The sequence below is a fragment of the Hyla sarda genome, chromosome 1 (genome assembly GCF_029499605.1).
Source record: "Hyla sarda isolate aHylSar1 chromosome 1, aHylSar1.hap1, whole genome shotgun sequence".
NCBI classification, from domain to species: domain Eukaryota; kingdom Metazoa; phylum Chordata; class Amphibia; order Anura; family Hylidae; genus Hyla; species Hyla sarda.
The window spans coordinates 590,231,530-590,257,900 of record NC_079189.1 but is presented as its reverse complement, the minus strand read 5'-3'; the positions used below and the strand labels follow the sequence as shown (position 1 = coordinate 590,257,900).

Genomic DNA, 26,371 nt, shown 5'->3' with positions numbered 1-26,371 from the left:
GCCCTACAGTCATATAAACAACACATCTACATCCCTGCCCTACAGTCATATAAACAACACATCTACATCCCTGCCCTACAGTCACCTATACAACACATCTACATCCCTGCCCTACAGTCATATATACAACACATCTACATCCCTGCCCTACAGTCACCTATACAACACATCTACATTCCTGCCCTACAGTCATATAAACAACACATCTACATCCCTGCCCTACAGTCACCTATACAACACATCTACATCCCTGCCCTACAGTCATATAAACAACACATCTACATCCCTGCCCTACAGTCATATAAACAACACATCTACATCCCTGCCCTACAGTCACCTATACAACACATCTACATCCCTGCCCTACAGTCATATAAACAACACATCTACATCCCTGCCCTACAGTCATATAAACAACACATCTACATCCCTGCCCTACAGTCACCTATACAACACATCTACATCCCTGCCCTTCAGTCATATAAACAACACATCTACATCCCTGCCCTACAGTCACCTATACAACACATCTACATCCCTGCCCTACAGTAATATAAACAACACATCTACATCCCTGCCCTACAGTCATATAAACAACACATCTACATCCCTGCCCTACAGTCACCTATACAACACATCTACATCCCTGCCCTACAGTCATATATACAACACATCTACATCCCTGCCCTACCTCAGATACCCACATACCTAGCACTCTGACTGGTTGGGGCCCCTGCAATCAAAGGGGCGAGAACCAGCGCTCAGTGAGGAGCGGGTGCTGCAGCCGGTCCATGCTCCATTCATTCTTATGGGAGCACCGAAAAGACCCGACTACAGCACTCAAGCATCATAGGTGCTCCCACAGAGATGAATCCAGCAAAAAGTCCAAGATGGTCAATAGTTATGCAAGGCCATGTATATTATGGTGTCCTGCAGCAGCTAAGGTGTTTTAGGATGTTCTGCAGCAACTAAGCTGTGTATTATGACATTCTGCAGCAGCTTAGGTAGGTGTGCGTTATGACATTCTACAGAAGCTGAGGTGTGTATTATGACATTCTGCAGCAGCTGAGGTATATATTAATACATTCTGCAGCAGCTGATGTAGGTGTGTATTATAACATTCTGCAGAAGCTGAGGTGTGTATTATGACAATCTGCAGCAGCTGAGGTGGGTATTATGACATTCTGCAGCAGCTGAGGTATATATTAATACATTCTGCAGCAGCTGATGTAGGTGTGTATTATAACATTCTGCAGCAGCTAAGGTGTGTATTATGACATTCTGCAGCAGCTGAGGTGGGTATTATGACATTCTGCAGCAGCTGAGGTGTGTATTATGACATTCTGCAGCAGCTGAGGTGTGTATTATGACATTCTGCAGCAGTTGGGGTGTGTATTATGACATTCTGCAGCAGCTGAGGTGTGTATTATGACATTCTGCAGCAGCTGAGGTGTGTATTATGACATTCTGCAGAAGCTGAGGTGTGTGTTATGACATTCTGCAGCATCTGAGGTGTGTATTATGATGTTTTGCAGCAGTTGGGGTGTGTATTATGAAGCTCTGCAGCAGCTTAGATTTATATTATGTTCTGAGTGATGTGGTCTTGTTGAAGAACCTCTTTTTAAACAGACCAGGAGCTCCGCATGTCAGTCAACTAGGGGTTGGTACAGTAGAATGAACTGTCTACAAGGAGCATGTACTTCTGAAGGAAGTGATAAGCGGCGCCACATGGTGCCACTCACCTCTGTATAAACTGACATCAGTGGTTTATATAACTCACGGCTGATTACAGATAAGAAAGCCACTTACCTTTATAAAGTTGTTCAGGTGACCCAGCTTGCGCATGTTAGAAACTCCATGAAGTTTGGCCACATTTTGTAAAATTTCTCTAAGGTTGTCGCTCGGTTCTGGATGAAAAAAAAATGAGAAAGCAACCACTAGATTACTGGGCTCGTGTTTAACCATTTCAGGGCCAGACAAAGCTTTAAAGAGGTATTCCAGGAAAAAAACATTTTTTTATATCACCTGGCTCCAAAAAGTTAAACAGATTTGTAAATTACTTCTATTAAAAAATCTTAATCCTTATTAAAAAATCTTAATCCTTCCAATAATTATCAGCTGCTGAAGTTGAGTTGTTCTTTTCTGTCTGACAACAGTTCTGACATCTCTGTTTGTCTCGGGAACTGCACAGAGTAGAAGAGGTTTGCTATGGGGATTCGCTTCTACTCTGGACAGTTCCCGAGACACGTGTCATCAGAGAGCACTTAGACAGAAAAGAACAACTCAACTTCAGCAGCTCATAGGTACTGAAAGGATTAAGATTTTTAAACAGAAGTAATTTACTAATCTGTTTAAAAGGGGTATTCCGGTGGAAAACTTTTTTATTTTTTTAATCAACTGGTGCCAGAAAGTTAAACAGATTACTTCTATATAAAAAAAAAAAAAATCTTAATCCTTCCAGTACTTATTAGCTGCTGAATACTACAAAGGAAATTATTTTCTTTTCGGAACACAGAGCTCTCTCCTGACATCATGACCACAGTGCTCTCTGCTGACATCTCTGTCCATTTTAAGAACTGTCCAGAGTAGGAGAAAATCCCCATAGCAAAACATATGCTGCTCTGGACAGTTCCTAAAATGGACAGAGATGTCAGCAGAGAGCACTGTGCTCATGATATCAGCAGAGAGCTCTGTGTTCCAAAAAGAAAATAATTTCCTCCGTAGTATTCAGCAGTTAATAAGTACTGAAAGGATTAAAAAAATTTAATAGAAGTAATTTAAAAATCTGTTCAACTTTCTGGCACCAGTTGATTTAAAAAAAGAAAAAAAAAGTTTTCCACCAGAGTACCCCTTTAAGGGTACATTCACACGTATGCAGATTCGATGCGCAGGATTTTCTGCAGCAGATTTCAATGTAAACTAAATGACTGAGCGCAGCTTCTAATCGGCAGTTACAAATCCTGCGCATCAAATCTGCGCAGGATCCTGTATGTGTAAAAGTACCCTAAAGGGGTACTCCGCCCCTAGAGATTTTATCCCCTAGCGGAGCGCCCCTTTAATGCAGATTGTTTTTGGGTTTTCTGTCAGTAACACAGTATGTACAGTGATCTGGACCCTGTATAGCAGAGATCTCTTATGCAGGAATACATGGCATACGTTACGTCTACAGCATTCCTCACTGATAAGTCAGAATCCCATCAGGGGGATGATTTCAGGGGGGGAGACACCCATCCCTGGGCAGGCATGTCACTTACTCATGGTATGAACAATCGCTCTCTCCCCTCCGTATTGCTACTTGGGTTATGATCCATTCATGATGTAAACTGAGGAGACAGCTCCCCAAACAACAGAACGCATCATTAAAGGAGTAGTCCAGTGCTGAAAAACGTATCCCCTATCCTAAGGATAGGAGATACGTTTCAGATCGCGGGGGGTCCGACCGCTGGGGCCCCCTGCGATCTCCTGTACGGAGCCCTGGCAGCCCACGCCCCCTGACACGCCCCTGGCTGACACGCCCCCTCAATACAACTCCATAGCAGAGCCGGAGCCCATTATCTGGCCAGCGAGCCGGGACCCCATACATGAGATCGCTGGGGGCCCCGCGATCTGAGACTTCTCAGGATAGGGGATACGTTTTTCAGCAGTGGACTACCCCTTTAACGTGTCATAAGAAAAGCAACTACTGTTTAAATCAGGTTATCATGTAAACCAATTTTATATAGCATTTTTTTGGTGATTTTTATTTTAATATTTTCCCATTTTGATATGTATATTTTATAAAAATCCTAAAATCTTGCAGTAAACATTCTGGCCACTAGGTCTAAAACTAAGCTGAGACTTCCTGTTCTGTGGACAGTCCTGGGTCAGCTGACTTCCTGTGCACTCAAGGATGACATCATCCCCTATCAGATCAATCCTGCTAGCGCCCAATTCCTTCCCCTCCCAGCTCTATCTGTATAGTGCTGCAATGTACATGGGATCAGGATATATAGTAGTTATACACTTCCCCTCCAGTTCTCTCTCTATAGGATCAGGAAATATAGTAGTCATACATCTTCCCGCCAGCTCTATCTGTATACTGTTGCTATCTCAATGGGATCAGGTTATATAGTAGTTATACACCTCCCCTCCAGCTCTCTCTCTCTCTATAGGATTAGGAAATATAGTAGTCATACACCCCCCCCCCTCCAGCTCTATCTGTATATTGCTGCTATTTCAATGGGATCAGGTTATATAGTAGTTATACACCTCCCCTACAGGTCTATCTGTATACACCTCCCCTACAGCTCTACCTGTATACACCTCCCCTCCAGCTCTCTCTATAGGATTAGGAAATATAGTAGTCATACACTTCCCCTCCAGCTCTATCTGTATATTGCTGCTATCTCAATGGGATCAGGTTATATAGTAGTTATACACCTCCCCTACAGCTCTATCTGTATACTGCTGCTATCTCAATGGGATCAGGATTTATAGTAGTTATACACCTCCCCTCCAGCTCTATCTTTATACTGCTGCCGCTATATTTATGGGGTCAGGATATATAGCACTTATACACCTCCCATGAGGCTGTTTTCACAAATTGTATTTTTTGCCGCTTCTTGTTTTTTTCTCAGATTTTGTGAATTTTGTGAAAATCATGGCAAGAATCATGCATATTGCGGTAAAATGTCATTTGAACATCGGTTATGAAAAATCTCAAGTGTCAAAAAAAAAGTGTCAAAAATGCAACATGTGAACATAGCCTTAAGTATTTTAACCCTTTCAGGACTTTTCCCATTTTTGCACTTTTGTTTTTTCCTCCTTACCTTTAAAAAAAAATCATAACCTCTCTTTAATTAATTTTGTACCTACAGACCCATATGATGGCTTGGTTATTGGGCCACCAATTGTACTTTGTAATGACATCATTTTACCCCAAAAAATCTATGGTGAAACCCCCCAAAAAATATTTGTGGTACAAAATAAAAAATAAAAAAATAAATGCCATTTTGTAAATTTTGGGGGCTTCCGTTTCTACACAGTACATTTTTCGGTAAAATGACACCTTATCATTATTCTGTAGGTCCATACGATTAAAATGATCCCCTACTTATATAGGTTTGTTTTACCTCTGGTAAAAATCATAACTACATGCATGAAAATTAATACGCTTAAAAATGTCCTCTTCTGTCCCTATAGCTTTAATTTTTCCGCATACAGGACGGTATAAGGGTCATTTTTTGTGCTGTGAACTAAAGTTTTTATCGGTACCATTTTTGTTTTGATGGGATTATTTGATTGCTTTTTATTACTTTTTTTAAAGTACAAAAAGGGACCAAAAATACGCTATTTTGGACATTGACCGTGCAGTTTAATTAATTATATATTTTTACAGTTCGGACATTTCGGCACATGGTGATACCACATATGTTAGTTTTTTTTTATTGTGAAAAGGGCGGGGGTGATTCAAACTTTTATTAGGGAAAAAAAAGGGGGGGCATAACACGCAATACATTGATTGCAGACACTGATCAATGCTATGCCATAGCATAGAATTGATCAGTGTAATCGGTGCTCCACTGCTTCAGCCTGGATCTCAGGCTTGGAACAATCAATCGCCGAACGGACGCCGAGGAGGAAGGTAGGGACCCTCCTTGTGCGTCCTCAGCTGATCGTGAAACGCCCACTCCCATACACTTGCATTGAGGGGGCGTGGCCGTGACACCACAAGTGGGCGTAGCCGTGACATCATGAGCCTCCGACGCTGCAACCGACACTCTTAATGAACGCCGGGTGCAGCAGGGAGATCGTGGGGGTCCCCAGATAGCCTTTGGATAGGGGATAATTTGTCTAGGGGCGGAGTAACTCTTTAAACTATTTGACAATGTTTCAAGTTTGCTTTTAAATTTTTCTTGCTAAGGCAAATCTTACAAAATTTTACCCCGAGTGTAACAATGCAGCACTTTTATATAAGAACCTACACATACGGTAAATACCAGAAGTTATTTGTCATGATTAGAGATGAGCGAACTCACAGTAAATTCGATTCGTCACAAACTTCTCGGCTCGGCAGTTGATGACTTATCCTGCGTAAATTAGTTCAGCTTTCCGGTGCTCCCGTGGGCTGGAATAGGTGGATACAGTCCTAGGAAAGAGTCTCCTGGGACTGTATCCACCTTTTCCAGCCCACCGGAGCACCTGAAAGCTGAACTAATTTATGCAGGAAAAGTCATCAACTGCCGAGCCGAGAAGTTTGTGACGAATCGAATTTACTGTAAGTTCGCTCATCTCTACTACGAAGTGCAAAAATCACAAATCAGACCATAAAGCAAATAAAAAAATAGAATTCTACCACATTGTTAGAAAAAGGCCCTTTGGACAACCAGCGGAAGAGCTTTACTGTGTATGAAGAAGTTTCCTATTTACAGGATGACTCAGGCACAATAAACTTTGCTGAGCTGTCCAAGCAAAGACACTTCAACCATAACCACCTACAGAAGCAAAACCCCCATCCCGCCATCTAGTACTGAGAATGCTTTCACACGCTCTGCACATAAGAGGTTGCAGATTCACCCATAGCCATTTCGAAGAACGTTTTATTAGTCATTCATGCAAATGAGCTGTGACCGCAAAACAAGACCATCGGGGCTACGACTGCCATTCCTGAGGAGGAAACCAGACGGCAGAGAGGACATCCCCTGCGTGCTACCGACTCAATGGAGCGTCAAGGGCTATCAATGGTTAAAGCGAATATTCAATGGTCACCCAAAGGAATCTCTGCCAAGGCTAGGCATCCGGAGTCAAGGTCATTGTCACACACGGAAACCACTTTATTATGGGTATATTGGAAAAAATATATAAAAATTACAGGTATATATATATATTTTTTTTTATAATATATATATATATATATATATATATATATATATATATATATATACATACAGTGATCCCTCAACTTACAATGGCCTCAACATACAATAGTTTCAACATACAATGTTCTTTTCTGGACCATCGTAACTTGAAACCAGACTCAACATACAATGTACAGACAGTCCAGATCTGTGAAATGCGTCACAACTGGAGGAACTGACCAATCAGAATGGGCATTCACTGGTAAATCACCTCTATTACTGAAGTGCATGCACTGACTGGTGTCTGGTAGCGCCCCCTACAGTACAGGGAGGAACTACAAGTTCTCTTCTACTCCTTACCTGTGCCAGGGTTAGCTGCTCCTTTGGACACCAAGTAAGGGCGGCTCCATTTGGGATATGGGTGTACTGTATAGGACCCTGAAGAAGCTCCTGTCCTCTACATAAACCATTGTTTCCCAACCAGGGTGCCTCCAGCTGTTGCAAAACTACAACTCCCAGCATGCCCGGACAGCCAACGGCTGTCCGGGCATGCTGGGAGTTGTAGTTTTGCAACAGCTGGAGGCACCCTGGTTGGGAAACACTGACCTAGACAGTGATTACAGCTCCCAGCAGGTCTTTCTTACTTTTATATGTAAGGATTTGCTTTATCTCTATTAGTTATCTACTTATTTTTCTTTAATCCTCACCTTTTCCTATTTTTGGATGACATTTGGGTGGCTTCAGAACCAATTACCAGGTTTCCATAGAGTTCTGGTCTCAACATACAATGGTTTCAACATACAATGGTCGTCCTGGAACCAATTAATATTGTAACTTAAGGGACCACTGTATATATATATGTATATATATATATATATATATATATACATATATATATATATATATATATAAAGAAGGATTAAGATTTGTTTTTTTAACAGAAGTAATTTACAAATCTGTATAACTTTCTGGCGCCAGTTCATTTGAAAAAAAAATGTGTCCACCGGAGTACCCCTTTAAGCTCCAAAAACCTCCAACAAAAATGGATGGATTAAGGATAAATATAATATTTGTGTTCTCCTCAAAATTGCTACAAGACTCAATCTTTTTACCATTAAAGGGGTATTCCATCAACTGGCTCCATGAAAGTTAAACAGATTTATAAATTACTTCTATTAAAAAATCTTAATCCTTCCAATAATTATCAGCTGCTGACGTTGAGTTGTTCTTTTCTGTCTGGCAACAGTGCTCTCTGCTGACATCTCTGCTTGTCCCGTGAACTGCACAGAGTAGAAGAGGTTTGCTATAGGGATTTGCTTCTACTCTGGACAGTTCTCGAGAAAGGTGTCATCAGAGAGCACTTAGACAGAAAAGAACAACTCAACTTCAGCAGCTCATAAGTACTGAAAGGATTAAGATTTTTTTTTAGAAAAGTAATTTATAAATCTGTTTAACTTTCAGGAGCCAGTTGATATAGAAAAAAAAAAAAGTTTTTTCCTGGATAGCCCCTTTTAGGGTCTGGGGTCCCAGTATTTTTTCATCAAATTGAGTGATATTTATTTTGATACTAAGGGGGCTAAAAAGACTTCAACAACTCAGAGGAAAGACCAGGTCAACAATTCTATTAATTTTCATTCTCAAGGATTTAAAACTTTCCTAGTGAGAAAGTCGGACATTTTAAAGACATCTTGTATATGGAGACCAACAAAGAAAAGGGGAAAGCTCCTCTCATGTGTAATTTGGCACCCTCCATGGCACGTGGAGAGGGGTCCGAGTCCCGTTTCGAGTTGCAAGGTTGTACATCATAGGATCAGGAGAAGTTTAATTAATAGACAGTATGTAGAAAGAGCAGTCGGCACAGTCACTCTTAAACATCCATACTGGGGGTGCACGATTTGGGGAAAATGTGCGATTGCAATTAGGGTGGTAAATATTGCGCTCTCCATATGCGATTACGATATGAAACATATAGTGAAATTCCCCAATTTCATGTCCAACTCCCAGCAAAACGGTAATAACTAAACATTGGGTGTCGGAGGTCCTGTGTACTTCCAGTCAAGGTTAGGCGACTCAGATGTGGGGGCGCCTCAGTGGATCGGGGTCAGTTTCGTGTGGCAAGCACACTTCGTCTAGCCAACGCTAGCGTTGGCTAGACGAAGTGTGCTTGCCGCACGAAACACGAAGCGTTGGCTAGACGAAGTGTGCTTGCCACACGAAACACGAAGCGTTGGCTAGACGAAGTGTGCTTGCCACGCGAAACACGAAGCGTTGGCTAGACGAAGTGTGCTTGCCACACGAAACACGAAGCGTTGGCTAGACGAAGTGTGCTTGCCACACGAAACACGAAGCGTTGGCTAGACGAAGTGTGCTTGCCACGCGAAACACGAAGCGTTGGCTAGACGAAGTGTGCTTGCCACGCGAAACACGAAGCGTTGGCTAGACGAAGTGTGCTTGCCACACGAAACATGAAGCGTTGGCTAGAAAAAGTGTGCTTGCCACACGAAACACGAAGCGTTGACTAGACGAAGTGTGCTTGCCACACGAAACACGAAGCATTGGCTAGACGAAGTGTGCTTGCCACACGAAACTGACACCGTCCCACGGAGGCGCCCCCATATCTCAATCACCTAACCTTGGGCAATAGTGGTGAGTGCGATCTTCTATATTTCATTCTTCCCTCAATCACAATTACCAAAGTAAAGCAAGGAACCCCAACTGGAGAATCACTCCAGTGTACCTATTGCATGGTAACAAAATAGTGGTAACCTAATGGAAAACCTCCGACACCCAACGTTTCGCTATCCCAGCCATCCCGGACGCCCTGGAAGAAGCTGGGATAGCGGAACGTTGGGTGTCCATTAGGTGTATTTCCATTAGGTAACCACTATTTTGCTATCATGCAATAGGTAGACTGGAGTGATCCTCCAGTTGGGGTTCCTTGCTTTACTTTGGTAATTGTGATTAAAGGAAGAATGAAATATAGAAGATCGCACTCACCACTATTGCCCAACGCTAGCGTTGGCTAGACGAAGTGTGCTTGCCACACGAAGCGGACACCGTCCCACGGAGGCACCCCCACATAAAGAAAAGAACCCCAACTGGAGAATCACTCCAGTGTACTTATTGCATGATAGCAAAATAGTGGTTACCTAAATGAAATACACAGGACCTCTCCGACACCCAACGTTTCGCTATCCCAGCTTCTTCTGGAGCATCCGGGATGGCTGGGATAGCGAAACGTTGGCTAGACTAAGTGTGCTTGCCCCATGAAACGGACACCGTCCCACGGAGGCGCCCCCACAACTTAATCACCTGTACCTGCCGTAAATGCTTCAATAAAAAACCTTGGGCAATAGTGGTAAGTGCTATCTTCTATATTTCATTCTTCCTTCAATCACAATTACCAAAGTAAAGCAAGGAACCCCAACTGGAGAATCACTCCAGAGTACCTATTGCATGATAGCAAAATAGTGGTTACCTAATGGAAATACACAGGACCTCCGACACCCAACGTTTTGCTATCCCAGCCATCCCAGACGCCCTGGAAGAAGCTGGGATAGCGAAACGTTGGGTGTCGGAGGTCTTGTGTATTTCCATTCAGTAACCACTATTTTGCATCATGGGCTTTGACATTTCCATTATGGGTTTGTTACACTGTTGGTTACTAGGCTGACAGTGATCACTATAACATAGTATTGATTTGATACTAACTACTTATCCGTATAGCCCTGGGGACCTCCGGCTCTGCACCATGCAGTTCTATCTATGATTGTAATTTTGCACATGGTTAGGTTTTTACTTACTTTTTAAATGTATGTCCACATTGCAGTTATGTCTAATAAAGTTACTTGAATTACACTTGGTCCCTATACGCTCTTTATCTTTGTATTGTATAATTTTCAGTGTAGGAGTGTACTTATGAACAGGCACATATTTTTGTGTATGTAATTAGACTAGACCGTGTAAAGATATGCCAATTTATTAAAGGAAAACAACCATTGTGTTCACCCACACTAAATTCAATACACTGAGTTATAGTGTGGGTTTACCATAGTACGACGAGGGGTCACTGACTAAAATACGTACCTGAGGTCCGGAGATATGTTCCACCAAAGATCCGCAACTATATTCAGTAAATTGAGCTCCGGAGGCATTCTGTGACTCTACATCCTAGTGATGTGGAGTCGCTGGTCACGTGAGCACTCAGTCGGCGCATGCACTCACGTGCCCAGCGAGTTCATGTCACTAGGGAGTGCAGTCACAGACAAAGAATATGAAAACTGAGCCAACGGGGTCCCGCCTATAGCGCGCAGTTTACGGAATCTAGCAGCGGATCGTCGGTGGGACATATCTCGGGATCTACGTATTTTGGCCAGTGACCCCTCATCAGACTCCTGTTCACCCACACTATAACCCAGTGTATTGGGTTTAGTGTGGGTGAACAGGATGATGTTAAATGTTATGATGCCCCCAGTTCACTGCCCCATCATGATAACCCCCCCCCCCCTCCTGCCTTTATTTTTATTATTTTTTAGTTTTCTACCTTGATATCACTCTGTATTTTCTGTTCAGTCTCAGTCAGATTCACAGACTGGGAAGGGGCATTACCCAGCAGGCGTGACATTAACGGAGGCCATACAGGGGAGAACTTCCTCCCTCACTCTGCTACACACAACACAGAGCAGCTCAGTGTGAGATGAGCTATGATTGGCTAAGGCTGCACACATACTCCCTCAGCACTCCAGACTGCAGTTTCTGATTTTGGACTTCTGCCAGGCCAGCAGGAGTCCAAAGTCTGTGCAAGAGATGTGGGAGGAGGGGGGGGGAGGGGTGTAAATGTGCTCTGGACAAGTAGGGAGACACCTAGTGGCAGCTTTTTTTAAACACAAATAAAACAAAGAAAACTTTTTTTTTTAAACAAAGTACATTAGAAAGATTTTTTATTTACCATAAGGAGTTCAGTGGCAAAAATAAGTTTTAATGAGAGTGCCCATTTAAACGTATGCAAATAAATCTGCACATCTGAAGACTGTCTGACTAAGTTTGCACGGTGTAAGAATTTGACAGCATTAGTAAAGCTAGACCACTGTGTCTGACTCTGTACATTATTTAAATTACCGGTATTACATGTCAATGGGTAACTTCATTGCATTATACTGAAAAACTTACTACACTAGCTTTTTTTTTTTTTCTAAATCAACTGATGCCAGAAAGTTAAACAGATTAATAAATTACTTCTACAAAAAAATCTTAATCCTTCCAGTACTTATTAGCTGTTGAATACTACAGAGGAAATTCTTTTCTTTTTGGAACATAGAGCTCTCTGCTGACATCACGAGCACAGTGCTCTCTGCTGACATCTCTGTCCATTTTAGGAACTGTCCAGAGCAGCATATGTTTGCTATGGGGATTTTCTCCTACTCTGGACAGTTCTTAAAATGGACAGAGATGTCAGCAGAGAGCACTGTGTTCCAAAAAGAAAAGAATTTCCTCTGTGGAATTCAGCAGCTAATAAGTACTGGAAAGAATAAGATTTTTTAATAGAAGTCACTTAAAAATCTGTTTAACTTTCTGGCACCAGTTGATTTAAAAAAATAAATAAATAATAATAATTTTCCACCGAAGTACCCCTTTAAAGGGGTATTCCACTCGAAAACATTTTCTTTTAAATCAACTGGTGCCAGAAAGTTAAACAGATTTGTAAATGACTTCTATTTAAAAAATCTTAATCCTTCCAGTACTTATAAGCTGCTGTATACTACAGAGGAAGTTCTTTTCTTTTTGAATTTCTTTTCTGTCTGAGCACAGTGCCCCTCTGTCCATTTTAGGAATTGTCCAGAGTAGGAGCAAATCCCTATAGCAAACCTCATTTGCTTTGGAACAAGTTCAGGAACAGAGGTGTCAGCAGAGAGCACTGTGGTCAGGCAGAAAGGAAATTCAAAAAGAAAAGAATCTTCTCTGTAGTATATACAGCATCTAAAAAGTACTGGAAGGATTGAGATTGTTTTTTTTTTTTTTTTAATAGAAGTAATTTACAAATCTGTTTAATTTTCTGGCACCAGTGGATTTAGAAGACATTTTTTTTTCCAGTGGAGTACCCCTTTAAGTAGATAACCCCTATTTAGTTATATCAGTGTTTTCCAGCTGTTGCAAAACTACAACTCCCAGCATGCTGTCCGAAGGCTGTCCGGGCATGCTGGGTGTTGTAGTTTAGCAAGAACTGTAAATGCACTGTATGGAAAACACTGTGTTATACCAAAAAGCAGGACAAAGAGATATTCTGCACACTGCGCCTTCCTGTGTTTTTAAGTCCTTTCCTTATGGGCCCTTTATTACTATGCAGGCAGCTGCGATACGGGAAGTTGTTTATCCCTGAAGTCATTGAGTGACTGAAATAACTTCAGGACGCTGTCAGAAATATCCTAAGTAACGACACTCACTCCCCGCGTGGGCACAAGCACGCAGGTCACAAGACCATCTCCGGGGGCACTAATCCCTCGCATGCAGCACAATTCATTTACACCGTGTCTTTTCGTGTTGATGTGGTTACGCGGTTAATCGAGACGCTGCAGCTGACGGCAGCCGAACACTTGAACATTGAGGATTCATTATCTTAAAGGGGTATTCCGGGATTATTTTTATTTGACTATGCTACAGGGGCTGTAAAGTTAGTGTAGTTCATAATATAGTGTCTGTACCTGTGTTTTATGGTGATTTCTCATAATTCTTCTGTGATTTTTGCCCTAATGTTTATTTTTAACAGCATAGAAAATGAGGTTTTCCCAGGTTGCAGTGCTGCCTGAGACATTACATCACTAGTCAGGTGATCAGGGGAGCTTGTCTGTGCTTCAATGGGTGGAGCGACCGCTGGGTGGGAGGGAGATCATTCTGCAAGAATTATAGTTTTGCAACAGCTGGAGGCATCCTGGTTAGAAAACACTGGTCTATTGCATGGAAAGGTGTGTTTCAGTGTGTGGGGTGGCTGATGTCTGGGAGGGAGGAAAGTGACCTCACACACTCTTACAAACAAGGAATCGTGGGACTTGTAGTTAAAGGGAACTAACTCCGACAGGGAATAGCCAGTTCACAAAACGATAGCTTCAACGTTATGGTAATCTCACAACATAGCCATTTAGCCCCAAGACAAGCGCAGATCCTTCCTAAGCATGTCCATTACTGTCTGCCAGATACATACTAAAATCACCTAATGGTGGAGAACCCCTTTAAAGCTCAATCCTTGATAATACAAAAAAAAAAATTTAAATATTGCACCCAATTTTTAGGGGCAAAATCTAAAAAAATAAAGATTTTGAACTCAATAGTGGTCTTCAACCTGCGGACCTCCACATGTTGCAAAACTACAACTCCCAGCATGCCCGGACAGCCGTTGGCTGTCCGGGCATGCTGGGAGTTGTAGTTTTGCAACATCTGGAGGTCCGCAGATTGAAGACCACTGCATAGGAGGTAATACTCACGTGTCCCCGCCGCTCCGGACCCGTCACCGCTGCCCTGGATGTCGCTCCATCGCTGTCGCCGTGTCCCTGTCGCTCCGGAACGTCTCTGCTGCCGGCCGGGTATCCTCGCTCTCCGTCGCCGCCATCACGTCGTTACGCACGCCGACGCACGTACCCGACGACGTGATGGCGAGGAAGGAGAGCGCCGGCCATACAGGGGATCCCTGAATGGAGAAGACACCGAGGAGGCAGGTAAGGTCCCCCCCGGTGTCCTGTAAGCACTAACCCGGCTATTCAGTCGGGCTGTTCGGGACCGCCGCGGTGAAATTGCGCCTGACTGAACAGCCGGGTTAGTGTCACTTTCCCTTCAGACGCGGCGGTCAGCTTTGCTCGCCGCGTCTGAAGGGTTAATAGAGGACGTCACCACGATCGGTGATGTCCTGTATTAGCCGTGGGTGCCGGCCGTTGATGGCCGCAGGGACCGCCGCAATAGGGGTGTATTCACTGTATAAGACGCACCGACTTTTTCCCACCAGTTTTGGGGAAGAAAAAGTGCGTCTTATACGGCGAAAAATACGGTGTATATATATATATATATATATATATATATATATATATATATATATTATTTATTTTAAAAAATGGTTAATAAAAAAATGGTTAATTTGAAAAAAAAAAAAAAGAAATAGGATAAAAATTTCATGAAAAAATAAATAAACCAGCAAACATATTTGATCTTGAGCTGACATCAGACAATGTATGGCCGCAGGCATTCCCCTCCAGCCATAAGATGAGAAGGCTTTACGTTTTCCGTACGTTGTGTCACAGTCATGAACACATCACTATGACAACCAACGACGCAGGATCTCCACCAGTTTTGTTTGACAACGGTCGGAAACATTTTCATCCTACAATAGATTGATGTTCAGTGGATCAGACAAAATGAATGGAGGGCAAACACTGGAGTTTGTAAAGGCGGAGGTGGCGCGGCTGTACCCGTTGAGGCTGATGGCATTATCGGGCAGTGTTTCCCAACCAGTATGCCCGCAGCTGTTGCAAAACTACAACTCCCAGCATGCCCGAACATGGCTGTCCGGGCATGCTGGGAGTTGTAGTTTCGCAACAGCTGGAGGCACACTGGTTGGGAAACACTGGGCTATAGAGTCAATCTCGACACTTGGACTAAATATATATGCCAGTGTTTTCCAAACGGTGTGCCTCCAGCTGTTGCGAAACTACAACTCCCAGCATGCCCGGACAGCCATGTCCGGGCATGCTGGGAGTTGTAGTTTTGCAACAGCTGCGGGCATACTCGTTGGGAAACACTACCCGATAATGCCATCAGCCTCAACGGGTACAGCCGCGCCACCTCCGCCTTTACAAACTCCAGCTAAACTAAACTTTAGCTAAACTAAAACTTTCAGCATGCCCACACGGGCAAAGGCTGTCCAGGCGTGCTAGGAGTTGTAGTTTTGAAACAGCTGGAGGCACACTGGTTGGGAAACACTGGGATAGAGGAAAATTATCTGATCGGTGAGGGTCCCAGCAGTCTCCACAATTCCTAGACCAGAGGTCAAATATCCCCCGCGCATGCACATAGTGAACTGAATGCTGGCCAAGCATGCGCACGACCGCTCCATCCAATCGAGGGACAACGGACCTCCATTCTCAGGACTGGTGAGGGTCCCTGCATTTGGACTCCCATCGATCAGCTATTTATCCTCTATCCTGTGTATTAGGAATAATTGTTAAAGAAGTTTAGTGGTAAGAATATTGTCTGATTGTGGGGGGGGAACGACCGCTGGAACCCCTCGCGATCTTCCGGCTCAACGCTGCTAGAGTGCATTTCGCACCCAGTAGGTCAGCTGGTACAAAAACAACCCCTCCATTCATCTCTATAGAAGAGTAGGAGATACAAGAACGCCATATAAATGAATGGAGGGGGCGTTTGTACCAGCTGACCTGCTGTGTGCGAAACGTCACACACAGCAGCTCAGCCGGGGGCCGAGTTGTGGCCCCCGTACGGGAGTTCGCGGTGGATGCCATCGGTCGGACCCACTGCGGTCAGACATTTATCCCCTATCCTGCACATAGGGGATACATTTCTTACCACTGGACAGCATCTTTAATTTAGGGATAATTCCTTTAAAGGGGTACTCCGGTGGAAAATATATATATTTTTTTTTTATCAAACCGATTTGTAAATGACTTCTATTAAAAAATCTTTACCCTTCCAGTACTTTTTAGCAGCTGTATGCTACAGAGGAAATTCTTTTCTTTTTTGTCTTGTCCATAGTGCTCTCTGCTGACACCTCTGTCCATATCAGGAACTGTCCAGAGCGGCATAGGTTTGCTATGGGGATTTTCTCCTGCTCTGGACAGTTCCTGACACGGACAGAGGTGTCAGCAGAGAGCACTGTGAACAAGACAAAAAATGTATTAAAAAAGAAAATAATTTCCTCTGTAGCATACAGCAGCTAAAAAGTACTGGAAGGGTAAAGATTTTTAATAGAAGTAATTTACAAATCTGTTTAACTTTCTGGCACCAGAAAAAAAAAAAAATTACACCGGAGTACCCCTTTAAGTGCTTGTCAGAAAGAATTTTCCTGTGGCCCTGTGACTTTGTGGGTAAACAGTAAATGCTAAATTTGGAAAACCTTAACAAAAATGGTGGCGTGGTTATTTGCTGCATAAGGGACCATCCAGAGTCTGGAGTCCTATTGTTTTCACTGGGATTCTGCTGCTCTGTGCACATTGTAAAATTTCCACTGAAACAGGTTTATTGTTTTGACGGAATTCTGCAACAAAATCCCATTTCTTCAATGGGAGTTTTTTTTTCCTGACCTATTTCAATGGTTAAAGGGGTTCTCCACTGCCTTGCCTTCAGGAGCTCCGCTCGCAGGGTCCGGAAGTTTATTACTCCGAAAGCTGTGTGCGGGCTTCCGTGTTCAAGGCCGCCCCCTCAACGAAAGTCTATGGGAAGGGGGCGCGACCGCTGTCACGCCCCCTTCCCATAGACTTTCGTTGAGGGGGCGGGCGTGACGTCAAGAGGGGGTGGGTGTGACTTCATGAGGGGGCGGGCGTGACATCACCAGGGGGCGGCCTCGAACACGGAAGCCCGCACACAGCGTTCGGAGTAATAAACTTTCAGACGCTGCGAGCGGAGCTCCGGAAGGCAGGGCAGTGGAGAACCCCCTTTAATATAACGTAAAATAAGCGCCTATTCTAGACGGCAATGGTTGCAGAATGTGCAAGTGGGATTCTGCTCGGGATAACTCAGAGCGGACTTTCCATAGTGTGAACGAGCCTTTATGGCTTCATCTCATCTGCCTGGCAATTGCTTCATGTGGTCTGACCCCTTGAACTTCCATAAACCTTTTATCTAAAAAAAAAAAGCTTTGAAAAAGGTTAAAGGGGTACCCTGTTGCTAGACCTCTGTAATCAGACATCTGATAAGATGGTCTGGCCTCTGGGACCCCCTGTGATCTCCGTGCAGACACCCGGAATACTGAACATAATGCTCAGAACGCAGGGTTCGGGAGGCCGTTGTTTATTTATTCATGTCTGTCACGCTGCTCTCACATAGACATGAATAGAAGGGGTGTGGCGGGATGTCACAGGTCACGACCATGGCCTTCCACACCTAGCATTCTAAACATAATCAGAGATCCTAACGAGGAGACCCACGCGATCAGACAGCTTATCCCCCTCTTCTTTGGATAGGGGATAAGATGTCTAGCAACGGAGTACACCTTTAAAGGATAGGGAAAAATGTACTTATTCCCTATCCACAGGGGGATAAGTAGCTCCAGCGGCCAGACCCCCCCACGGGACCCAGCGCTCAATGAGGAGCCCATGCTGCAGCCGGCATGCACTCCATCCGGTAAACAACGCATGCTCCCCACCGAGAGCTGGGATCCTGTCCTGGAGATCGCGGGGGGGCCTCAGCGGTCGGACACCCCACCACCACACGACCTGCTACTTATCCCCTACCCTGTGGATAGGGGATACGTACATTTACGCTGATGTACTCCTTTAAGTAAACTTCTAGACACCCGGCTTCTAAGATGTAACCTGTTACTAATGAATTAAAGTGACTTTTCTTGTGCTGTTCAAAATTTGGGTAGCAGACGCTCATCATACTTCAGGAATAGATGGTAACAGATTGTACGCTCTCCGTTGCCTAGCTGCAGGCTGGCACTGCCATATGTAGTATCACAGTGTGTATGTGCCGCCATATTTCATTCATTTCCATGAGACAAGCAGACAGTTCATTGAGAGCTTCTGCTCCATATCACACAGTGATACAGCAGATGTACCGTATTTTTCGCCGTATAAGATGCACTTTTTCTTCCCCAAAAATGGGGTGGAAAAGTCGGTGCGTCTTATACGGCGAATACACCCCTCTCGCGGCGGTCCCTGCGGCCATCAATGGCCGGGACCCGCGGCTAATACAGGACATCACCGATCGCGGTGATGCCCTGTATTAACCCTTCAGATGCGGCAATCAAAGCTGACCACCGCGTCTGAAGGGAAAGTGACACTAACCCGGCTCTTCAGTCGGGCTGTTCGGGACCGCCGTGATTTCACCTCAGCGGTCCCGAACAGCCCGACTGAATAGCCGGGTTAGTGCTTATAGGACAACGGGAGGGACCTTACCTGCCTCCTCTGTGTCTTCTCCGTTCAGGGATCCCCTGTATGGCCGGTGCTCTCCTTCCACGTCGTCGCGTACGTGCGTCGGCGTGCGTAACGACGTGATGACGGCGACGGAGAGCGAGGATACCCGCCCGGCAGCAGAGATGTTCAGCAGCAGGCCGGCAGCAGAGCGACGGGGACACGGTGACAGCGATGGAGCGACATCCAGGGCAGCAGTGACGGGTCCGGAGCGGCGGGGACACGCGAGTATTACCTCCTATGCAGTGGTCTTCAATCTGCGGACCTCCAGATGTTGCAAAACTACAACTCCCAGCATGCCCGGACAGCCAACGGCTGTCCGGGCATGCTGGGAGTTGTAGTTTTGCAACATCTGGAGGTCCGCAGATTGAAGACCACTATTTGGTTCAAAATCTTAAATTTTTTAGATTTTGCACCTAAAAATAGGGTGCGTTTTATACGCCAATGCGTCCCATAGGGCGAAAAATACGGTAGGTGAAAAAAAATAACTAAAATAAAATAATAAATCATGAAAGCATCTGGGGCCCCCACCATTAACATGAACCAGGGGCCACAGGTCCCTGTTACCAGCCAGAGAGTCCGCCACCTGTGTGCAGTCACTCATAGCAGAAATGAATGGGACTAGTCACGTGCGTCCCGAAGTCATATTTCCTTTCATCTGTCCCTGCTTTATGCTATTATACATATGATCCTACAGATCAGTAAAGGGATGAGGACAGATACAAAGAAGCATCACTGCAGGGGCTGTAAAGTTAGTGTAGTTCATAATATAGTGTCTGTACCTGTGTTTCATGGTGATCTCTGAATTCTTATGTGATTTTTGCCCCAATGTTTATTTTTAGGAGCATACAAAATGACTGTCTCAGGTTTTCCCAGGTTGCATTGTGGCCCGAGACATTACATCACTAGTCGGGTGTTCTGAGGGAGCCTGTCTGTGCTCCAATGGGTGGAGCGATCGCTGGGTAAGAGGGAGATCATTCGGAAAGAATTGTAGTTTTGCAACAGCTGGAGGCACACCGGCTTTTTGTGAACTGGTATTTCCTGTTGGAGATTTATTTTTTACCTACAAATGCCATAATTCCATTTTCCTCCCTCCCACACATTAGCCACCCCACCCATTGAAACATAAATGAGCTGCATCCATTCAAAAGACCTGTGGTTTTCAATCAGGGTGCCTACAGCTGTTGCATAAGTGGCAGATTGATCTCTCTCCCACCAAGCGACCCCTCCACCCATTGAAGCAGACAGGCTCCCTGTCATCAGCTGACTAGTGAGTCAGGTCTCGGCCGCATTGCAAGCTGGGAAAAATCTGAGACAACAGTCATTTTGTATGCTGTTAAAAATAAATATTGGGGTGAAAATCACAGAAGAATCGTGAGAAAACCGTCAAACACAGGTACAGACACTATATTATGTACTACACTAACTTTACAGCCCCTGTAGCATAGTCAAATAAAAAAATTCGTGGAATACCCCTTTAAATTAGGACAGTGTTTCCCAACCAGGGAGCCTCTAGCTATTGTTACTCTACAACTTCCAGCATGTCCAGACAGCCTTTTGGATGTTGTAGTTTGGCAACCACTGGAGGCCCCTTGGTTGGGAAACAATGTCTTAGCATTTGAGTTTCGGTGACGGCCCAGTCCCAGACCATTTGTGCCATGGTGCCTATGGTGCATATTGACAAATTGCATGTCATGATTCTATTTAGATATATGGTGCAGTCCTAATGTAGACATCCTGTGACTCCATGTGAGGTGGTGATACCTCAGCTTGGCATTACCTGTGCCGAGAACTGGGGAGGATGCAAAATAAAAAACAACTTGAAATCTGCAACATTAGTGAATGTATTCTAGTCTTACCTCGGCTGAGATCTATAGGGACGTTCTCCTCCCCACTGTCATTCCGACCTAAAAAACATAATCACAATAAGTTACTGACTGCTCTATATAAGCAGCACACATGCATAAGAGCCGAATACATGCTATACACAGAGAGGCAGAAGCTTATTCATATACAGGGCACTGCGTTATTCTATTAAAGGGGTACAACAGCGGAAATTTTTTATTTTATTTGAATAGTACCAGAAAGTAACAGATTTGTAAATCACTTCAATTAAAAAGTCTTAATCCTTACAGTACTTATTAGCGGCTCTACACTACAGAGGAAGTTATTTTCTTTCTGGAGTTCTTTTCAGTCTGACCACAGTGCTCTCTGCTGACACCTCTGTCCGTGTCAGGAACTGTCCAGAGTAGAATCAAACCCCCATAGCAAACCTATCCTGCTCTGGATAGTTCCTGACACGGACAAAGGTGTCAGCAGAGAGCACTGTGGTCAGACTGAAAAGAAATAAAAATTAAAAAAAGAACTTCCTCTGTATACAGCAGCCGATAAGTACTGGAAGGATTAAGATTTTTTTAATCTGTTTAACTTTCTGGCACCAGTTGATTTAAAAAAAAATGGTTTTCCACTGGAGTACCCCTTTAACCCCTTGGGGAGGGAGCCCATTATGACCCTAAGGACGGGAGCATTTTTTGCAAATCTGACCACTGTCACTTTAAGCATTAATAACTCTGGAATGCTTTTACTTATAAATTTGATTCCGAGATTGTTTTTTCGTGACATATTCTACTTTATGTTAGTGGTAAATTTCCGGCGATACGTGCATCCTTTCTTGGTGAAAAATTCAAAAATTTCATGAAAAATTAGAAAATTTAGCATTTTTCTAACTTTGAAGCTCCCTGCTTATAAGGAATATGGATATTCCAAATAAATTATATATTGATTCACATAAACAATATGTCTACTTTATGTTTGCATCATAAAATTGATGAGTTTTTACTTTTGGAAGACACCAGAGGGATTAAAAGTTCAGCAACAATTTCCCAATTTTTGGCAAAATTTTCAAAATCGGAATTTTTCAGGGACCAGTTCAGGTTTGAAGTGGATTTGAAGGGTCTTCTGGTTAGAAATACCCCATAAATGACCCCATTATAAAAACTGCACCCCTCAAAGTATTCAAAATGACATTCAGTCAGTGTGTTAACCCTTTAGGTGTTTCACAGAAATAGCAGCAAAGTGAAGGAGAAATTTCAAAATCTTCATTTTTTTACACTCGCATGTTCTTGAATTTTTACAAGGGATAAAAAGAACAAAATCCTCTCAAAATTTGTAACCCAATTTCTCTTGAGTAAGAAAATACCTCATATGTGTATGTCAAGTGTTCGGCGGGCGCAGTAGAGGGCTCAGAAGCGAAGGAGCAACAATGGGATTTAGGAGAGTGAGTTTTTCTGAAATGGTTTTTGGGGGGCATGTCCAATTTAGGAAGCCCCTATGGTGCCAGGACAGCAAAAAAAAACACATCGCACACTATTATGGAAACGACACCCCTCAAGGAACGTAACAAGGGGTACGGTGAGCCTTAACACCCCACAGGTGTTTGACAACTTTTTGTTAAAGTCGGATGTGTAAATGAAAAAAAAAAAATTTCCACTAAAATTCTGGTTTTTCCCCAAATTTTACTTTTTTACAAAGGCTAATAGGAGAAAATGCCCCCGAAAATTTGTAACCTCATTTCTTCTGAGTATGGAAATACCCCATGTTTGGACGTCAAGTGCACTGCGAGCGAACTACAATGCTCAGAAGAGAAGGAGCACCATTGAGCTTTTAGAGAGATAATTTGTTTGGAATGGAAGTCGGGGTCCATGTGCATTTACAAAGCCCCCCGTGGTGCCAGAACAGTGGACCCCCCCACATGTGACCCCATTTTGGAAACTACACCCCTCACGGAATGTAATAAGGGGTACAGTGAGCATTTACACCCTACTGGCGTTTGACAGATCTTTGGAACAGTGGGTTGTGCAAACAAAAAAATAGCATTTTTCATTTTCACGTACCACTGTTCCAAAAATCTGTCAGACACCTGTGGGGCGTAAATGCTCACTGTACCCCTTATTACGTGAGGGGTGTAGTTTCCAAAATGGGGTCACATGTGGGTATTTTTTGGGGTTTATGTCAGAACCGCTGTAAAATCAGCCACCCCTGTGCAAATCACCAATTTAGGCCTCAAATGTACATGGTGCGCTCTCACTCCTGAGCCTTGTTGTGCGTCCGCAGAGCATTTTGCGCCCACATATGGGGTATTTCTGTACTCAGGAGAAATTGCGTTACAAATTTTGGGGGTCTTTTTTTCCTTTTACCTCTTGTGAAAATAAAAAGTAAAGGGCAGCACCAGCATGTTAGTGTAAAATTTTTTTTTTTTACACTAACAGGCTGGTGTAGACCCCAACTTTTCCTTTTCATAAGGGGTAAAAGGAGAAAAAGCCCCCCAAAATTTGTAGTGCAATTTCTCCCGAGTACGGAGATACCCCATATGTGGCACTAAACTGTTTCCTTGAAATACGACAGGGCTCCAAAGTGAGAGAGCTCCATGCGCATTTGAGGACTAAATTAGGGATTGCACAGGGGTGGACATAGGGGTATTCTACGCCAGTGATTCCCAAACAGGGTGCCTCCAGCTGTTGCTAAACTCCCAGCATGCCTGGACAGTCAGTGGCTGACCGGAAATGCTGTGAGTTGTTATTTTGCAACAGCTGGAGGCTCCGTTTTGGAAACACTGCCGTACAATACGTTTTTCATTTTTATTGGGGGGGGGGGACAGTGTAAGGGGGTGTTTATGTAGTGTTTTACTCTTTATTAGGTGTTAGTGTAGTGTAGTGTAGTGTTTTTAGGGTACATTCGCACTGGCGGGTTACGGTGAGGGTACCGCTAGGAGTTTGAGCTGCGGCGAAAATTTGCCGCAGCTCATACTTGAAGCAGGAAACTTGCTGTAAACCCGCCCGTGTGAATGTACCCTGTACTTTCTCATGGGGGGGGGGGGGGGAACCTCCAGATGTTTCAAAACTACAACTCCCAGCATGCACGGTCTGTCAGTACATGCTGGGAGTTGTAGTTTTGCAACAGCTGGAGGCACACTGGTTGGAAAACCTTCAGTTAGGTTCTGTTACCTAACTCAGTATTTTCCAATCAGTGAGCCTCCAGCTGTTGCAAAACTACAACTCCCAGCATGCACGGACTGTCAGTACATGCTGGGAGTTGTAGTTTTAAAACAGCTGGAGGCACACTGGTTGGAAAACCTTCAGTTAGGTTCTGTTACCTAACTCAGTATTTTCCAACCAGTGTGCCTCCAGCTGTTGCAAAACTACAATTCCCAGCATGACTGATCACAGAAGGGCATGCTGGGAGATGTAGTTATGCAACAGCTAGAGGTACGCAACTACAACTCCCAGCATGCCGAGACAGCTGTTTTCTGTGTGGGCATGCTGGAATTTGTAGTTTTGCAACATCTGGAGTGCTACAATTTAGAGACCACTGAACAGTGATCTCCAAACTGTGGACCTCCAGATGTTGCAAAACTACAACTCCCAGCATGCCCAGACAGCAAACAGCTGTGTGGGCATGCTAGGAGTTGTAGTTTTGCAAGATCTAGAGGGCAGTATAGAGATCACTAAACTGCAGACCTCCAGCTGTTGCAAAACTACAAATTCCAGCATGCCCACACAGCAAACAGCTGCCTGGGCATGCTGGGAGTTGTAGTTTTGCAACATCTGGAGGGCTACAGTCTAGAGACTACTATAGTGGTCTCAGACTGTAGCCCTCTAGATGTTGCTAGGCATCCGGGAGCCGTCCTCTTCTGCCGCACGACGCCGCAGATCTCCGTCGCCGCTCCGCCGATCCCCGCCGCTCCGCTGCCTCCGGAGGGGTAAGTGGACGTCGGCGCCCGGTCCTCTTCGTTTTCCCCATTCTGCCCCGCCTATTGTGGGAGGGCAGGACGGGGAAAACGAAAGTAAACCCCTCCCCTCCGCCCCTGATCTGCTATTGGTGGTCGCGTCTAGACCACCAATAGCAGAGATAGGAGGGGTGGCACCCGTGCCACCTCACTCCTATCGCTACAGGGGGATCGTGGGTGTCTTAGACACCCGCGATCCCCCTTCTATTCCGGGTCACCGGGTCACCATAGACCCGTAATGACCCGGAATCTGCGCAAATCGCAAGTGTGAATTCACTTGCGATTTGCGCCGATCGCCGACATGGGGGGGTCTAATGACCCCCCTGGGCATTTGCACGTGGTGCCTGCTGATAGATATCAGCAGTCACCCTGGCCCGGTCCCCGCCCCGTATGCATACGCCCTTCGTCCCCAACAGGTTAAAATGTACCTGTCGTCAACGAAAACTTTATATATAATGTAGATAATACCATTATATGTATATTTGTAATATATATTGGTTAAAAATTGTGTATATTTTTGGGTGAAAAAGTGCTGTCCATGCAGCTATTGTCTGTGTGTCTCTATGAGGAGTCCAAATACAGGAAGTGAGGGCGGGACATGCAGGGCTCTGTGCAGACTCCTGATGCATGAGCCGGGAGCAGGTTATAGAGCCTCAATGCACAGAGCCCTGCTTGTCCTCAGTGTACAGAGCCCTGCTTGTCCTCAGTGTACAGAGCCCTGCTTGTCCTCAGTGTACAGAGCCCTGCTTGTCCTCAGTGTACAGAGCCCTGCCTGTCCTCAGTGTACAGAGCTTGTCCTCAGTGTACAGAGCCCTGCCTGTCCTCAGTGTACAGAGCCCTGTCCTCAGTGTACAGAGCCCTGCCTGTCCTCAGTGTACAGAGCCCTGTCCTCAGTGTACAGAGCCCTGTCCTCAGTGTACAGAGCCCCGCCTGTCCTCAGTGTACAGAGCCCCGCCTGTCCTCAGTGTACAGAGCCCCGCCTGTCCTCAGTGTACAGAGCCCCGCCTGTCCTCAGTGTACAGAGCCCCGCCTGTCCTCAGTGTACAGAGCCCCGCCTGTCCTCAGTGTACAGAGCCCCGCCTGTCCTCAGTGTACAGAGCCCCGCCTGTCCTCAGTGTACAGAGCCCCGCCTGTCCTCAGTGTACAGAGCCCCGCCTGTCCTCAGTGTACAGAGCCCCGCCTGTCCTCAGTGTACAGAGCCCCGCCTGTCCTCAGTGTACAGAGCCCCGCCTGTCCTCAGTGTACAGAGCCCCGCCTGTCCTCAGTGTACAGAGCCCCGCCTGTCCTCAGTGTACAGAGCCCCGCCTGTCCTCAGTGTACAGAGCCCCGCCTGTCCTCAGTGTACAGAGCCCCGCCTGTCCTCAGTGTACAGAGCCCCGCCTGTCCTCAGTGTACAGAGCCCCGCCTGTCCTCAGTGTACAGAGCCCCGCCTGTCCTCAGTGTACAGAGCCCCGCCTGTCCTCAGTGTACAGAGCCCCGCCTGTCCTCAGTGTACAGAGCCCCGCCTGTCCTCAGTGTACAGAGCCCCGCCTGTCCTCAGTGTACAGAGCCCCGCCTGTCCTCAGTGTACAGAGCCCCGCCTGTCCTCAGTGTACAGAGCCCCGCCTGTCCTCAGTGTACAG

General features: G+C 45.0%; 1 protein-coding gene across 2 annotated transcripts in view; it reads right to left on the bottom strand.

Annotated features, from left to right (window-relative positions):
• RICTOR (RPTOR independent companion of MTOR complex 2) overlaps nt 1–26,371 on the bottom strand; it is a 200,969-nt gene that overhangs the window by 164,550 nt on the left and 10,048 nt on the right. For both annotated transcript variants that reach the window (XM_056546097.1, XM_056546101.1), the window contains exons 2-3: nt 20,824–20,871; nt 1,810–1,907 (exon numbers count right to left, since the gene is read on the bottom strand). In XM_056546097.1, the coding sequence (XP_056402072.1) occupies nt 1,810–1,907; nt 20,824–20,871 (146 nt within the window). The remainder of the gene's footprint in view (nt 1–1,809; nt 1,908–20,823; nt 20,872–26,371) is intronic.